Source organism: Vulpes lagopus, chromosome 1 (assembly GCF_018345385.1).
Source record: "Vulpes lagopus strain Blue_001 chromosome 1, ASM1834538v1, whole genome shotgun sequence".
NCBI lineage: Eukaryota > Metazoa > Chordata > Mammalia > Carnivora > Canidae > Vulpes > Vulpes lagopus.
The window spans coordinates 176360038-176377433 of NC_054824.1; the positions used below are offsets into that span (position 1 = coordinate 176360038).

At 42.2% G+C, this 17396-nt stretch overlaps 1 protein-coding gene across 5 annotated transcripts in view; it reads right to left on the reverse strand.

The window, feature by feature from the left end:
* The window catches only part of TRAF5 (TNF receptor associated factor 5), a 47866-nt gene continuing 30470 nt past the window's right edge, over nucleotides 1–17396 (reverse strand). For all 5 annotated transcript variants that reach the window (XM_041757687.1, XM_041757695.1, XM_041757682.1 and 2 more), the window contains 8 exons: nucleotides 16343–16444; nucleotides 13321–13485; nucleotides 12608–12685; nucleotides 12212–12286; nucleotides 9474–9566; nucleotides 5306–5446; nucleotides 3426–3594; nucleotides 1–2401 (listed from right to left, as the gene is read on the reverse strand). In XM_041757687.1, coding sequence (XP_041613621.1) covers nucleotides 1824–2401; nucleotides 3426–3594; nucleotides 5306–5446; nucleotides 9474–9566; nucleotides 12212–12286; nucleotides 12608–12685; nucleotides 13321–13485; nucleotides 16343–16444 — 1401 coding nt within the window. In that variant the 3' untranslated portion in view covers nucleotides 1–1823. The remainder of the gene's footprint in view (nucleotides 2402–3425; nucleotides 3595–5305; nucleotides 5447–9473; nucleotides 9567–12211; nucleotides 12287–12607; nucleotides 12686–13320; nucleotides 13486–16342; nucleotides 16445–17396) is intronic.

Below are 17396 nucleotides of genomic sequence, written 5' to 3' on the forward strand. Positions count from 1 at the left end.
GTGAGTTAAGCTTTTTATGTAGAGAAGTTGGTTAGAACAGAAAACCAGTATTTTGATAAATTCATTTAAGAATATTTACCATACCAACTGCTTCAAACTAGTTACAACAATATGATCTTCTACTCCCAACGGGTTGAGCTGAATTAAAAACAATGAAAACAAACATGAGGAACCACCAACTCTGGCTGTGTGAGGGGAACCTATTGACCATTAGTTGGATTCACCAGCAGCTACGGTATGGTTCTTTAGTGTGTTTCCACTGGGAGCTTACTTCTTTGAATTTAAGCCTTTGGGGTAATTTCTGCAATACGAGCCTTTGGCCCTTGAAATTTTTCACAGAAGAGATTCAGAAAGTTCCGATTATGCCAGAAGCCACTGGTATAAAAATCGTGTTTCTTCCATCAAATTAAAGTGTTCAAAAGTTGTAAGGTACATGGTCATCACCTGAATGAGCTGCTTTAAGTGGTCCTCAACCCATGGCACTTTGCCCTTACACTCGAGGGAACCAGCTCAAGTGTGAGTGAACACTCAGGTGCACAACAGTGAAGGAGGGCTCAGGAAAACTGGCTATATTTTTTTTATAAGCTCAGATTTATCAACAGTCATTAGGACTCCTTTTGACTTTAGATATACGTCCTCGTATAGAGATCCACATAGATGCATAAGAATACAGTCACTTCTGTTCTTCACAAAGTACAACTTCAATAAGAAAAGTCACAAGCTTATATAAATGCCCATTTTCATACCAGTTTGTGAATTCAAAAGTTCTCTCAAAAAAGAATGGGAGATCCTGCTTTCAGCAATCAGTTTGGGAGGGGAATACTTCTGATACCATAGGAATAATAATGGTGTTTTCCCTAGCTTTTAAATTTCTCTTACCCATTTATGACATTTTCTCCATCATATGCTAATTCCTGCCCATCCGCACATTAACTTACTATTATTACCAAAATACCTTTAAACTTACCAAATTGAACCTTATGAAACTGTTAATAGTTGACCTTTTCTGATGTATGAAAATAGTCTTTTCACATGGTTGAGCCTAATAAAATATGAACTTTAGTTGGATGGCTATAGCTCTCTCTATATATACACACACACATATATATATACTCTCTCTCTACACACACACACACACACACACACACACACACACACACACTATGCAGTACTTTGTTTACTTCAACGGGGAGAAGGAAAATCTCCCTACATTTCACCAGTTCTAATGCAGCCTTGCAAGACTGCACTTGCTGACTATTGGTGATGTTTAATGAAAATATTTAGAGGTGCAGTAATTTCCACAAATTTAGTATCTGACCAAATAAAGTCTGGTCCAAACTGGACACACTGTCTTTGAAAGTACATGATCCAACTATTTAATCGGGACAGCCTACCGTGAAAGATGGCTTTTGCAGGCTTATGGTTAGGTCTAGAATCAGCAGGCCAAATAATATAATGCTGAAGCATTTTCAATTCTTCCTCTGTGTCCTCAAGAACATTTTGCACAGTGCCTACCCTGAGACATTATGCCAAGCACCAGTAAAACAGATAGGACCCAGACCTTGCTTTCCAGAAACTTAACATCTTTTAAGAGATATAAAAATATAAATAATGAGAGGCTAGTCTAAGTGTCTTAAGTTTCAAACTGGGACCGAGTAAAATATAAAAAGAAGATAGCACTTGAGAAGCTTGAAACTGACTTCAAACACCAGGGGGGCAAACAGCAAAATACCAATGTATACTGAGTTCAAAGTCATCAGGCCATAGGATAATCACAGGTGTCTTCATCCACGGTTCTGGGCCCAACAAGCCAGAAACAGGGACTAGAGGTCCTCCAGGTCAGTTAAATCCACAGCCACTTTTAGGAACACGGTGTCATCTTTAATGTAGGTGTTCTTGGCATTCTCCAAAGTGGAATGAGCCACGAAGCGGGGGCAGCCAGACGCAATATTCATCTCTCCATCGGGTCTTTTAAAGCTACTGCTGCTGGGGTCGGCCTTGAAGGTCTCCATAATGTGGTTCTTTTTGCCACTCTGGTCCAAAAGCATCAGTGTCACCCTCTGCCTGAACGGCCACTGCAACAGTGAGTCAAACTCCCCTCGCATCACTACAAAGTAGAGCGACAGGTGTGTCCCTTTCCCGGACCCATCCCCGTTCAGGTACGCTCTGGCACAGAGCCGGTAGCCGCAGCGGCTGGTGTAGAAGGGCTGGCTGAAGATGGACACTGTGTGCCCATCCAGGGCCTCCCTCTTCTTCATCTTATAGTCTGTCACCTTCCAGATGAGCTTTCCGTTATAGCAAGCACCTTCCAGGAGCTTAAAGCGCTCTTCATTTTTATTCAGTTGTGCTTTATGAATATTAATGTGGGCATCGTGTTTATTAGTCTCCCCTTCCAAAACAACTGCAAAGAGAAAAGATTCCATAGGCCTTAAAGTTGTCTTTTGAATTTGCCCAGAGTGGAATTTTGTTATCTGAAGAAAACCAATAAAATTCTGACATCCTAAAGATGAGCTGAATTCATTGTCCACCAATGGACCATTTATATTGTTTTTTTAAAGATTTTATTTATTTATTTGAGACAGCATGAGTAAGCACAAGCAGGGGGAGTGGCAGGGGGAGAAGCAGGCTCTCCACTGAGCAGGAAGCCGGATTTGAGGTTAGATCCCAGGACCTTTGAATCATGACCTGTGTTGAAGGCAGACGCTTAACTGACTGAGCCACCCAAGTGCCCGACCATTTGTATTATTAACTCAATGAATCTCAAGTCTTGGCAAGAGTAGCACCAAAATGTGGCCCCTGGGTGGCTCATCCTGGGATGAAGCCCTGCATCCTGTTCAGCGGGGAGTCTGCTTCTCCCCCTGCTCATGCTCTCCTGCCCACATGTGCTCTCTCTAAGATAAACAAATAAAATCTTAAAAAAAAAAAAAAAAGTAGTAACAAGAAAACCCAAATGAACTCTTGAACTGAAGCTCCCCGAAGTGTAGTGAAGACACAAAACATTTCACTAGTGTGCATTAGCATGGTGAGCCCCATTATTTAATATCTGGAATGCTTTAAACAGCCAAACCCTTTTCTATTTTTTCTGTACTTAAAACGGTGTTTCCACCACATCTCTCTCTTAGCTTTTTCATTATTTTCCACTCTCCTTAAAAACCACCACTCCCTGTTTCTGGAATCTCTTGGCCCATTTCCACACCTTGCCTGTTCCAGGCCCCGCTCATTGCCCTCCATCACTTTTCCCCCAAGTGGCCAGAATCTCATGCTGTTCTGATTCACAAATACCAGATTCAACCACTGTTTTTTTTTTTTTTTCCAACCACTGTTTATCCTGGACGGCTGCTACTCTTTTTGGCCAGGTGTTTTGCTTGTTCCATAAACATGCAGACAGCAGAGTCACCAAAAGAGAAGCAAAATATGAGACATACCTAGTCTTTGATCATTGGTTTCTAGCAGAGTAATTTTCTGTTTCACTGTATCAATCGCTTCCACCAGAGGCCTCAGATCAAATTTATTTTGTTGCTGGTTAGCCATTTGTAATAACTGGCGCACTTGAGCTTCTAGCCAAGCCGACTTGTCAATGTGATTGGCAAGAACCTTTCAGTACGACATGGATCATAGTTTCAAAAAACAATTGTTACTATCTTAGTAATTCACTGAGAGTAAATTTTTTCAACTCAAACATTGCACATTTAATTAGTCAATCAATGAAATGAAATGAAAAATGCACGATCCGGAAGAGAAAATTCAGTGAGGATGAGAGAGAGATGAGCCACCAAATATCCTTCTCCTCCTCCCAATCCCAGCTCCTGTTCCAAATCTTTGAATTTCTCTTCATTTGACTTTTACTCCTCCCTCACCTTCTCTCCATTTGGTTCTCTATCTTCATACCCATCTTTATATCTCTATTCTCCTGTTGTCTCTCCTCTTGCCTTATAACTTCCTTCTCAGAGGCTACTCTCCTGATCCACTCCTGCTCTGCTAGAAAGCACAGAATGAGCTGGAAGTGGACCCACCCATTCCGGCCTGAGCACTACAGGTGGTACAGAAGTGCCCTGAGGCAAGGCCTAAATTTTGATTGCTCTCCTTAGATGGAAGAGATTAAATAAAACCAGACCTATATTTCTCCTCCATCCTTGCCACTCAGTACCTCTGACGAGTTTCTGTGTTAGGAAAAGATCAGAATTGAGATAGTAACATATGATGGATTTCTTTTTTTTTTCTACACACACACAGACACACACACGCAGCGTGCTAACAAAGTACGGAAATTATATGGCCTCCATTTTTCTGGGAGAGTCTACATTTCAAAAATACTACCCATGCCACATGTCTTAAAATATTTTTCACAATAAATTTTATTTTTTTATTTTATTTTTTTCACAATAAATTTTTTTTAAAGTAAGCAAATTAAAAAAAAAGAAAGAAAAAAAAATAAAGTAAGCAAATTCAGCAAGATCACATGGCACAAGGGCCATATAAAACCCAGCTGTATTTTTTTTTAATTTTTTATTTATTTATTTATTTATGATAGTCACAGAGAGAGAGAGAGAGAGGCAGAGATACAGGCAGAGGGAGAAGCAGGCTCCATGCACCGGGAGCCCAACGTGGGACTCGATCCCGGGTCTCCAGGATCGCGCCCTGGGCCAAAGGCAGGCGCCAAACCGCTGCGCCACCCAGGGATCCCCTACAATAAATTTTATAATCACAATAAAGACTTCATTAGAAATGTGTTTATGGTTGTTTAACATTCATGATTTGCAAAGTAACTTTTGCTATATTTCAGTGTTGTTTAAAGCATCTGCTTCAGGGAATTAATAGTTTCACTTTGTTGACTGCAAAATGCAGAACTATGGATACTCTCAATGAATCCGACATCAAGGGACTAATATTGATCCAACATTAATTACAACCCTAATTGCCATAAATCATGTAAAAGTATTAGATCAATGTTACATGTACTGATCGTTAAATGTTGGGGTTCGGTAAAAGAAGATCTTCATTCTTATGAAACACATACCAAAGTGTGTAGGAGTAAAGGGCCCTAATATATACAGCTTACTCTCAAATGGTTCAGAAAGAACACCCACGCACATACAGCAACAGAGACAGAGAGAGAGAGAGATGGGACAAAATACTGACAATGAGTGAATCTGGGTGGAGAATGCATAGGTATTTTAAAGCACTATCTTGTTCTTTTAGCTTTTGTTTACATTTGAAATTATCTCCACTTAACAAGTTGTAAGAAAAACCCTGGCTGCCAGTTGAAGGCTAAATCTTGGCTATGAGTAGAGACGCCATTTCTCACCTGGATGTTTGAGAGGAAGCTTCCATTTTTGCCAAACAGCTGTGCAAACTGCTTGAACTCCTTTTCGAATTTCTTTACAGTTTCTGCTAGCTGCTGGATTTTACTTTCTTTCTGCTCTAGGCTCTTATATAAATCAGAAATCTAGTAACAGGAATGCAAATGAGATCATTTAAATGCATGTATACACGTTAAAATAATTTAAATATAGGTCTAGGAAAATATGGTGTTTCCAGAAAAATATATACACACATATACATTTACCAGTGGGTTCCTATATAATATTTACCAGTGGGTTCCTATATAATATTTGCAGGGGTTTCCGAAAACAAAACAAAACAAAAACCAGAGCCACAGATTTCTCATCAGCCTTTTCTATACTTAACCTGCCTTATGATGGTTCAGCTAATGATAGTGGACATCACTTGACTAAATTCACTGAACTGGTTCTCTTCATTCATTCAGCACGCACTTAGTAACCACAGAGTACTGATCAGCGCACCACAACAGATGCTATATGCGCACTATCGATAGTAATAGCTGAAATTTGCTGAATGTGTCATACCCTTCTACTCATTAGCTCTTTTAATCCTCAAAGAACCCTATGAGTTGGGTATGACTATCAGCCCATTTTACAGATAAGGAGGCAGAGAGTTTAAGTAACCTGCCAGCGTACAGTTAGCTCAGCAAGTGGCACGCAAAACATGTTATGCTCTTAGAATCTGTAACGTATTTGAAGGAAATAACCAGAAACCCTAATGTGAGCCTAGATGGCTCTTCTCTTATGATCCATACTTACCAACTTTAAATTCTAATATACAACAGAACAACTCATATCCACTTTTCATTTCATCTCATTTCATTTCAACACTTTGTTTTAGCCTTCATTACGTCTCACCTGGACTGTGACAACAGCTTCCCTACTGGTCCTACACCATCCCTCACACTCCCACCAGAACTGAAGCTCTATGGGACCTGGGATGCGGGTCCCACAGGCCACTGTAACCCCAGGAACTGGTCTGGTGCCTGGCATCAGCAGGTGTTTGATAAATATTTGTTGGATGACTGTATGAATGAATGATGCTCTTTCTTTGTCTTGTTTGCCCCTAATTCATCCTCCATGCTGTACCCAGAGTAATATGAAGACACAAATCTGGTCTTGTTACCCGCCCCCCCTTACTTAACCATCCTTAGTGGACTCCTTTTTACAAACCCCACTGGGCCCTACATGATCTTCCCCTGGCTACCTTTTCAGCCTCCTGGCCACTGACATCCCACGTGTGCCCTGCCCAGCAAGACCACACTTCTCTTGTCCGCTGGGACCTGCTCTCTGAGACACTTCCTCCTCTATTGAGAAACCGCCGCTTTCTTTCTCTAAGAAATATTTCCTCACCAGTACTACCTACCTAGGTCGTCTCTCAAGTTCCAAGATCCTCCTGACCCCACTTGAGTGTTTAACTTACCCTCATTATTCCTAAAGCTTTTGGGGGGTTGTTTGGGTCTTTTTCCTCTACTAACTTTTTGAGGCCACATCTCACTTATTTCTGCAGCCCCAAAGCCCAGCACAGTGTCTGGCACCCAAAGGGCATTTGATACATGTCATATAAATGAATATACAAATGCCTGCAACAACCATGTGATCTCTGGGCCCAGAAACTTCCATTTAGACCCTGAGAGAGCTGACTTCCCCCTACAGGGCAGACCCATCTCCCTGATGGAAAGCAAACCTTGGTGTCTCCTCTCCCCACCCTCTCCTCTCCCCTGTTCCTGTTCCGGCAGTGCCCAGCTCAGGTCATAACTACCATGTTCTTTGCCTTCTAGACTTGTAGCTTGCATCCCGACCTCTGAGTGTCTCTCGATGCCCTCTCCATCCCCACAGATACGGCCTTGGCTGAGCTTCACCATCACCTCCAGCACCACCAGCCCCCAGTACCTTGCCTACTTCACCTAATACTCAACTGCTTAGTATGTTGGCTCCAGCTAACAGCTTAAGTATATTAGCTCATGTAACCCTCACCACAACCCCATTTTATGAATGAGGAAACAGGGAAGAGAGAGGTTAAGTATCTTGTCCAAACCCATACGGAGAGTGTAGAGCCAGGTCTCGAAACCAGGTATTCTGGCTCTGGAGCTCTCACTCATCAATTGCGAGGCCCTCCTGCCACCTTGTCTAGTTAAGTACAACGTCCTTCTGCCTGGTTCCCCCGTCCTCATGCTCTTCTCTCCCTCTATCCATCTTCCATGCTGCCACCAGCTATCTTATCTTTTTTTTTAAAGATTGCATTTATTTATTTGAGAAATGGGGGAGGGACAGAAGGAGAAGGAGAAGCAGACTCCCCACTGAGCAGGGGGCCCAACGTGGGGCTCGATCCCAGGACCCTGGGATCCTGACCTGAGCCAATCAGATGCTTAACTGACTGAGCCACCCAGGTGCCTTGCAGCTGTCTTACTTTTTAAAGCCAAACAATTAGTTGGCCACGTACTGGTCCTTGCCCACCCCTAGTGTCCAAAAGTTCACCTTATGCCACCTTGCATTTATGAAAGACCTTTGTTGGGACCTGTTTTCACTAACCAAAAGAAATCAAAGAGGAGTTTCACTTTTATGGAATGGTAACTGCTCCTTTGCTTTACACCACTTCGGCTTCTGAAAAGTTTCATAGGGTTGCTCTACTTTCCCCTAGTGGAGGGGGAAACTTGTGTTTTCCTATTTCAAAACCTCCATGAGCTCCCTTTTACTGACAAACAGTAATTCAAACTTTGGCTCTTAAATCCTTTCTGAAACAAGGGAGAATATGAATGAATAAAATTAAATAATTGAATGTATAGCATCTGCAGCTCCTTAGCTTACATGGAGGGCCACTGCAATGTGGATCGAGCATAGCAGTCTCCAGCACTCCCCTGTCACACTCAGGAGCCCCACCATCCCCAAGCCCCTGTTCCTTGAACCATTGGCCTTCTTCATTACCTCCCTGTCTTGGCACAAGTTTTCCTCTTCTGCAACGTCCTCTTTCCACAACATTTAAGCTGACACATCTTCTCTTCCTTCAATGCAAAGCTCGAATGTGCTCCCTTGGAGAACCTTCCCCAACATCCACTGCCTCTGCACCCCAGACTGAGCCATAGCATGTTCTATAGCACAGTAACTTCTCGATTTGCATTTTCGTGAAATCTTCAAGGGCAGAAGCTGTGTCTTCCTCCACTCAGAGCCCCTAGCAACGAACCTCATATCTAACATACAGCAGGTGTTTGTGAATGAACAAATGGATAGATGGGTGAGGTGAGTGGTACAGAAAGAACTCGGGAATCGTTACGAGGCAGTGTGCCCTCTACCAACGTTACAGTTTAATTGGTCTTCCCAATTTTCTTCAGGGTCTGCCCTTGGAACTCACACATCTCCTTTAATATGGAATCAGATGTCATAAAATAATTGGCAATAATCGCATTCAGCTCCCTCTCTTCCTGACATGCGCTTGAGAAGTCTGATCCTCTGAGATGTTCTAATAAAATAATTAACTTTCATAACAATTACTCAACAGAATCAGCATTTATTGAGGTCCATTATGAATATTCCAGGGATTATGGCAGGCATCTGTACACACAATTTGAGTCACTTGATAATCACAACTCAGTGAAATAAATACATATGTATGCATTTATCAGGCTGCAAAGTTTCTCACAGGCAGGAGTTAAGACTTACTACAAAATATGTAAAACCCACAGTGCCTAGAACAGATAGTCAACTATTGTTTCAGAGTAACATTAGTCTAATTCAAAAACATCAAACACCTACTTGTCACCTGCCAGGTGCCAAATATTAATCAGAAGGTGTGTGGCTAGGCTGCAGAGAGGCAGTGTGGTATTTCGTGGGGAGCACTGGGCTGAGAATCAGGGGACATGTGTTTGAGATTAAATCCTGCCACTTACAAACATCAAAATTTCTTTGAGCTTAGTCAACTTCATCTGTGGAAGGAGAGGGTTGGACCCAAAAATCTCAAAGACACCTTCTGGTTCTAATGTTCTATAATCCTATGAATCTGCCTGGCTGCTTAGTAGAAAAACATCTACCTCCACTCGACTTGTACTGAAACAGAGGAGAATATAAAACTACCAACAATTACCAATCCCAGCAATTGTGCTGCCTCCCTTTACATTGGAAACCATGAATACTTACCTGTTCTTCTAATTGTAAGTTCTTCTCTAAAACCAGAAGCATGTGGTCCCGTAATGCTGAATGTTCATGCTCCTGCAGGCTCCCCCGTTTATCCTTCAATATGAAGACAAAAGCAAGTCAGGTTTTTTTTTGAAAGGCTCCAAAAATAAGGGTGGTGGTGAGATGTTCTGCTAACACAGAACTGTAACAACTCTGCTTACTCGTCTAAAGGTGGGTTGCAGGAAAAATAGCCCTCCCAGTCCACAAGACAATTTTAAACTTACAGTAACAGAGAATCGGGCCACTGTCAAAATTCTCAACACAGATTTCTTTCTGTGTGCTGGGTATCTAGGACTGTGGGGTAAGTACAGTTATCATCTCTCAGCTATTCCCACATAAAATCTATTTCCTCGGTGGATTAGCTTCAGATCAATGTCAAGCCTAGGTTAGTTCTCTCTCCTACTGAGCACACATCTCCATGCTGCCTTCTATCGAAGGCCAAAGGTATACAACCCGATGGTAATTCCAGCCAATGCATATTTGTTGCCCTCAAAATCAAAGAGTATGTTTGCAAGAATAAAGGGTAACTACCTTCTCTAGTAATTAAAATATTGTGCACTGAAAAAGTAAATACTATCCATTTTGCAGCCAAGATGGTCACTGGTTTGATACTGAAATACTATGTACTCTTCACTGACTTTTTAAAAAGGCTTCTCACAATATAAATTATTTTTTCAAATATGTTTTTAAAATAAGATAAATATATGCTTCCCATTTTCTCCATCACTACCCCTAATTCCCTAGTCTCACCAGAATCAGTGAAGATATATATATACATTTTAATCACTGAGATAATAACAATATTCAATTTTGAAAAATATTCTTATTATTTTTATCAGATGTATGATATTCCAAAATATAAATATATACAATTATATAGTCAGCACTTTAGTGATGGGCTTACAGGCTTTTAGTTTTTTGTTTTCTTTTGCTATATAAACATCTTTGAGTTTATTTGTATATGTATATGTGTAAAATAATAAACATCTTTGAGTGTACTTGTATATGTATATAATCATTGAATACTTATGAAAGAATTTTTTGAAAATAAAGACATTTTTATTTAATTTAATTTTTTTCAGTAAGCAATATGCCAAACATGGAGCTTGAGCTCCACAACCCTGACTGGGCCAGCCAAGCACCCCTCACTTTTCATAGATATAACCAAACTGCCTGCAAAAAAAAAAAAAAAAAATGGATATTATAAATTGTTTTAATCTAGTCAAATTGATGGTGAAAGTTACATTTCTTGTTATAATTTACGATTATTTAGGAGTTAGATGGAGTGTCTTTTTTTTACATCTATTAGCCAACTGAATTTTTTCTGGACTACTCATATATTCCTTTGCCTATTTTTCTCTTGAGTTGGATAAGCTATTTACATTCTTTGTATATTAAGGAAAATACCTTTTTTATCTTGTCATATGTTGGAGATAATTACCTCCAGTTTGTGGTTTGCCATTTGACTTTATTTATGGTATTTTTAGAAATCATATAAAAGTTTCAAATATTTGTGGTTAAACATCAAAATCACAACTCTGGTTTTGTGTTAGTTATCTAAGAAAGACCTTTCTTTCAAGAATAAAAAAAAAACACTCTTTCTTCTAGTATTTTTATGATTTAAAAAAAAACTTATTTGAAGTAATTTTAGATGTACATAAAGTGTGAAATAACACAGTGCATGATACATCTTAATGCCTAAAACTTTGATCCATCTGGAATCTGTTAAAATGAGGTAGGAATCAAACTTTCCTTTTCTTTTTTTTTTTTAAATTATTTATTTATGATAGTCACACAGAGAGAGAGAGAGAGAGGCAGAGACACAGGCAGAGGGAGAATCAGGCTCCATGCACCAGGAGCCCGACGTGGGATTCGATCCCGGTTCTCCAGGATCGCGCCCTGGCCAAAGGCAGGCGCCAAACCGCTGCACCACCCAGGGATCCCCAAACTTTCCTTTTCTTTTAAATTTATTTTATACAATTTATTGAATAATATTTTTAAAGGTAAAATACACTTTAAAACATGATTTCAAATCAATTCTGTTTCAAAATACTTGGTGATAGACCAGGGCATCATAAAACCAAGATTTATAATCATCAGAAGAATAACTCCGGAAAGTCTCAAAATCTGATAGAGGCAGTGGAATCTGAATTAGAAAAACCACCATGATGGTTAATTGTATGTGTCAGCTCGGCTGGGCTACGGCACCCAGTTGTTTAGTCAAAACAAATCTAGATGTTGCTGTGAAGGTATTTTGTAGATGTGATTAACATTTACAATGAGTTGACCGAGGAAAGCAGGTTACTCCCTACATAATTTGGTAGAGCCTCATTCAACCAGCTAAAGGCCTCAAGAGCAAAGAAGATTTCCTAAAGAAGAAGCACTTTTCCCTTTTCCCCAGGATTATAACCTAGGAGCTCCAGCCTGCTGGCCTGCCCTGCAAAGAATCCGATTCGCCAGCCCCCTCAATCACGAAAGCTAATTTCTTAAAATAAATTTCTATCTATCTCCCTGTAGGTATAGATCTCCTATTGATTCTGCGTCTCTGGAGAACCCTGACTGATAACACTGCCAGTCTTAAAGTTCCCCAAAGTGAATGTTCTTCTGCATCGTGAAGAATGGACTCAATGTAGTAAAATAAACCTGCCGAATGAATAATACAGTCGAACGTGGAGGTAGAAACAAAAGGCATTCCCTACCTTGACAGTACAGCCATAGTGCTTAAAAGGACAGTCTTGTTCAGCCTCGGGACACACTGTGAGATGTTCATCCACCTACGAAACAAAAAAGACAAAAATTCATCACCAATTCTCTCCAGTTGCCTGATAGACCTGCAGCATGCAGGGAACCCAGGGGGGCTTGGAGACAAAGGGTGGGAGCAGACAGGGAAAAGCCATGCTGAGGCCTGGCGGAGGAAGAGCTACGTAAAAACGGAGAATTCTCAGGGAAGAGGAGAGGGGACGCAGAGACGTGGTTATCGTGGGTGTTATTCAAACCTTGGGCCTCAGCCTGTGGGAGTTTATCAAACACACACCACCGTGGTTACTGAAACTTTATCTTACATAAAATCTACTAAGAGAATCATTTACAGTTACCTCAGTTCTTGGAATAATCTGCGAACACTTGTTAGGACAAGGTACCGGGTACTCAGGACACAAGTTTTCCTCATGATTCTGAGACAGAGAAAGTATGATGAAACAGAGCCAAACCCTGCCTCCAAAGGCTCCCTTCTATGGTCTCTGGGGATCTATGTTATGTGGCTTGTCCTCTACAGGAAGGGACAGCCTAGTTCCAAGGACAAAAGATGGCTGCTTTCTTCACATCGATTCAATTCGATTTTCCAATCATTCCAAAAGAAGGTCAGAGGGCCCAGGACTCACAGAGGGCCGACTCTGGGAGTTATCAGTATGGCTCCTTCGGTACACGCAAAGGGTACCCCGTAGTCTCTTTGTCTGCCTACGTCCTCCCACTCCAGTTAGATCATAGCACCCCGAGGACACAGGATCATCACCCCCTAGTGACCCAGCACCTAGCATCGCTCCTTGCACACTCACACTTAGTGGGCCCTCAAACAATGCTTTCGCCAATGGTAAACGAGTAGAGAAGATGAGCTTTTTTTTTTTTTTTTTTTTTTTTGAAGATTAGCTTTTGACAGAACTCTCAGATAATTCTTTAGACCTATTTCTGGGCAAAATAAAATCAGTCATGGCCTGATTCCTGTGACCACTTGGGTAGAATTTAGCCCCATTAAGATGATTCGCCTCTCATTCTTTCAATCTCTCTCTCTTTTTTTTTTTTTTTTTTTTACCTGTAGATGGATTACCACCACATCTTTTTTGCAATAAAGGCATCTTTCCTCCCGGAACTGGCAAGATGTGCTCACATGTTCTTTCAAATCTTTCCGCAGGACTGGCTCCTGACAGTCCTCGTTAGAACACTGCACAGCTTGAAAGGGGCAGTGCTGGAGGTGGTCCTGCAACGGAAGAAAACAGGCCAGTGGGCCCCACTGACCAGGGCGGGAGGGGGAGCCAGCGGGAAGCCTAGAAGGTGGGGGGGCCCTGGGAGTAGCTGGGGGGACGGGGCTGCACAGACAGACCGTGATGGCCAGCCTGCGTGACCAGAGTTAGGAGGACAGGAAGACGGCTGAAGGAGGAAGCATGCTTCGTCTCTTTCAGATCATCCAGGACCCTGCTCCCATTCGCACATTAGTTCCTCAATATTGCCCTTCGGCTAGCTGAGGGATCTGCCAGTTCTCCAAGGGCATTTGGGATTTCTTTTTTGCATCCCCGGTGCCAAGTCCTGATCTCTGCATGACAGGCAGCAAAAGCCAGGGCAGAGGGGGCTGAGGGAAGAGCAGGGCATGTCCCAAGTAGAGGAAGGAAGGGAAAGGGTTAAACAGAGAAAGGGGACAGAATGGGAACTGTTCCAGAAGTAGCCGAGGAAAGCAGACAGAAATAAATACAGGATCCCAGGCCCCAGGGAAGCTGGGAATGGTCAGACCTGTAGTCAGAACATGTTCTTCACCAGAATATGAGACAATGATGACATGGACAGTGCTCATTCTGGTATTGTTCATGGTATAGATTTTTATTTTTTAAAAAAGATTTGAGAGAAAGAGTGCAGAATGAGAGAGAGAGGACGTGCACGTACACACACACATACACACAGGAGTAGGGGAAGCAGCAGAAGAGGGAGAAGCAGACTCCCCACTGTGCAGGGAGCCCCATGTAGGGCTTGTTCCCCAGGACCCCGAGATCACGACCTGAGTCGAAGATGGACACTTAACTGGCTGAGCCACCCAGGTGCCCCCATGTATAGATTCTTAAAAGCAGGAGATATATCTTTTGGGGTTTTTTTTTAACTGATTTTATTTATTTATTTATTTTTAATAATAAATTTATTTTTTATTGGTGTTCAATTTGCCAACATACAGAATAACACCCAGTGCTCATCCCGTCAAGTGCTCCCCTCAGTGCCTGTCACCCATTCACCCCCACCCCCCACCCTCCTCCCCTTCCACTACCCCTAGTTCGTTTCCCAGAGTTAGGAGTCTTTATGTTCTGTCTCCCTTTCTGATATTTCCTACCCATTTCTTCTCCCTTCCCTTCTATTCCCTTTCACTATTATTTATATTCCCCAAATGAATGAGAACATATAATGTTTGTCCTTCTCCGATTGACTCATTTCACGCAGCAGCAGGAGATATATCTTAATAAAACCTCTGGATCACTGCAAGTTTTTGTGATGCTAACAAGTCATCAAAACCCTAGTGAGTCTGTCCCCTGCGAGATCCCCTAAAACACAGCTGGTCTGTTGTTTTTGTAAATAAGGTTTTTCTGGAGAACAGCCACATCCACTTGTTTACACACTGCTGGGAGGAGGGGGGGGATGCGCTGCTTTCCCTCTGAAAGGGAAGAGCTGGGTTGAGTGGCTGATACAGAGACTGTATGGCCTGCAAAACCTAAACATTTTACTAACTGGCTTTTGGCAGACAGTTTGCTGATCCCGTCCTGAAGGGGAGAAGATGCAACCAGTTTTGCTGTAGGAGATAAATGAACATTTTTGCTACTCTCCTTTGCTTCTAATAATAAGAAACAAAGAGCGACTACTGAAATCCTCATTTTCTCCAAAATTCGCTGCTCCTGCTACCTCTCCACTGTCACTGAAACAGTCACCACTCATCACAATTCCGATATCTTGGAGAACCTACACCTCACCTGCAAGCCAGGGTGCAGGTAGGAGACAGGAGCGAGGGAAACACAGAAGAAACAGGTGAAAAGAAACCAGCCACTGTTCTCTAGAAGCTAATGATCTGGTCACAAAAGCTGACGGCTGGATGGTCAATTGGAGCCTCATTTCTTGCTCAGCCTTCATGACCACAAAGCTGGAAAAGATGCCCCCGCTCTAGGGCCTATCAAAACACGAGAAAGTTCAGTGAACCTCCAGAAAAATCTTGGGGTTAATGAGGAAACCATATACATGTTTAGAAGCTCAGTGTCTGGGAGGTTTGGAGGCAAGGTGGAGAAAAGGCTGAATCACCTGAAATGTGCTCCAAAATGTGTGGGTAGAAGAAGAATATTTTAGCAGCCTCCAAGCCATTCTCTGGAAGCCAGAGATGCCTGCTTCTTATTCCTACACAGTGTGATCATACCTGATATGGGCCTGCTGTGGCAAAGCCCCGTTGCTCCATTTCCAGTTTGGCACCGACCAAGCTTCCTGCTTCCCCAGCAGGATGGAAGAACCAGGTAGGGCAGTTTCATGTGAAAGTAACTCCCCTTCACTCCCCCTACACACACATTGTGTGTTTGCAGCTCGTACCAATGCTTCGCCTTTAAACCACATCCTAGCTCTGTGTTGGTCTGCAATTATATGCCTCAGATCATAAACTAAGAGGCCAGGACCCATAGCTGCTGGGAAACACCCACCCACCACCCACCAATACTTTCGGGCAGGGACCCTTGCAATCGTGTCTTTCTGCAGCCTGCCCTGGCTCCCACCCTAGGGATCCCAAATACTTCACAGTTCCCCACAAATGACATGTCCTTTTGCCCCGCATGTCCCACATCTTCTCTTTTGGATCACTGACCCCTAACCCACAATTTAGGTCTAATACATATGGCCTTCATGCATTCGATACGAAATGGACCTGTTCACGCACACCTTAGCCCTTGGTGTGCTGTACTGCAGCCAAATATATTGCTAGACAGGAGTTCTCTGAGGGCAACCCAATGAACCCATCACGCCTAGCCCAGTAATTGTCCCATAAAGGTGTTCAATACACGTCACTGGAAAAATGGCAAAGGGAAATATTGGTTATGAGTAATACCGACCTGGTATCGTCCCAAAATAATCTTGGCATTACATCCAGGAGCATTTTTGCAATACACGTATAAATTGAGGACTTCCCTTTTGCAGCAATTGTCTTTAAACACCTAAAAGAGAAACAAAATAGGTCTCCTACATGCCACAGCTTCAGAGCAATGTCAATAAACTATTACCGATTTCGTCTTCAAATATAATCTCAAAAGTCAGGTGGAAACTTCCAGACAGTGGTTGGAATGGAAACATCAGATTCAGCACCATAAAAGAAAAGGCCTTCTCAGATACAAATTTCCGACAGGCCACTAAACACACAAGTCAGGAAATTCAGTGCTCAGTGCTGTAGGCTGCAGGAGAATCTCGTGGTGCACTTGACCTCATAGGCTCAAAAGGTCAGAAGGGAGGCTGTGGATGAAGGTGACGCTTTCAGCTTCCTGTCATAGTGTAAAGTTTGTATTAGTCATCAGGTAGTGTCACTGAAGCTGTGCTGACCTGCTATTTCAGCACACACCAGGGGTTGGCAAACTTTCTCCATAAAGGGTCAGACAGTATTTTCAGCTTTGCAGGCTACTGTGCAACCTTTTCTTTTGCAACTTACTCAGCTCTGCTGTACACCATACTTAAACCAACGTACATGGCTACGTTCCAATAAAATGTTATTTACAGACACTGAAAGGTAAATTTCACGTAATTTTTGCTTGTCACAAAACATTATTCCCTTCTTGATTTTTAAAATAAGGGTCTTTTTGTTGTTGTTGTTTTGAAATGGTTTAAAGACTCAACAAGAAGTTGCAAAAATAGTACAGAGTTCCTATGCACCCTTCTTTGTATTTTTTTCCAATGATTTGTAAGAAAACCATTCTTAGCTCACAGGCCATAAAAAACAGGTGGCGGGCTGGATTGTCCCACCAAATCTCACGTTGTAGTACGCCAACCCCTGATCTAGTGGGTGAGGCACATACAAACACACCACTGTCCTCTGCGAGGTGTTTGCAAAACACAACACAAGAGCATAGAGAAGGAGCATGTACATCAGACCAGGTGCTCAGGGAGCTTCCTGGAGGA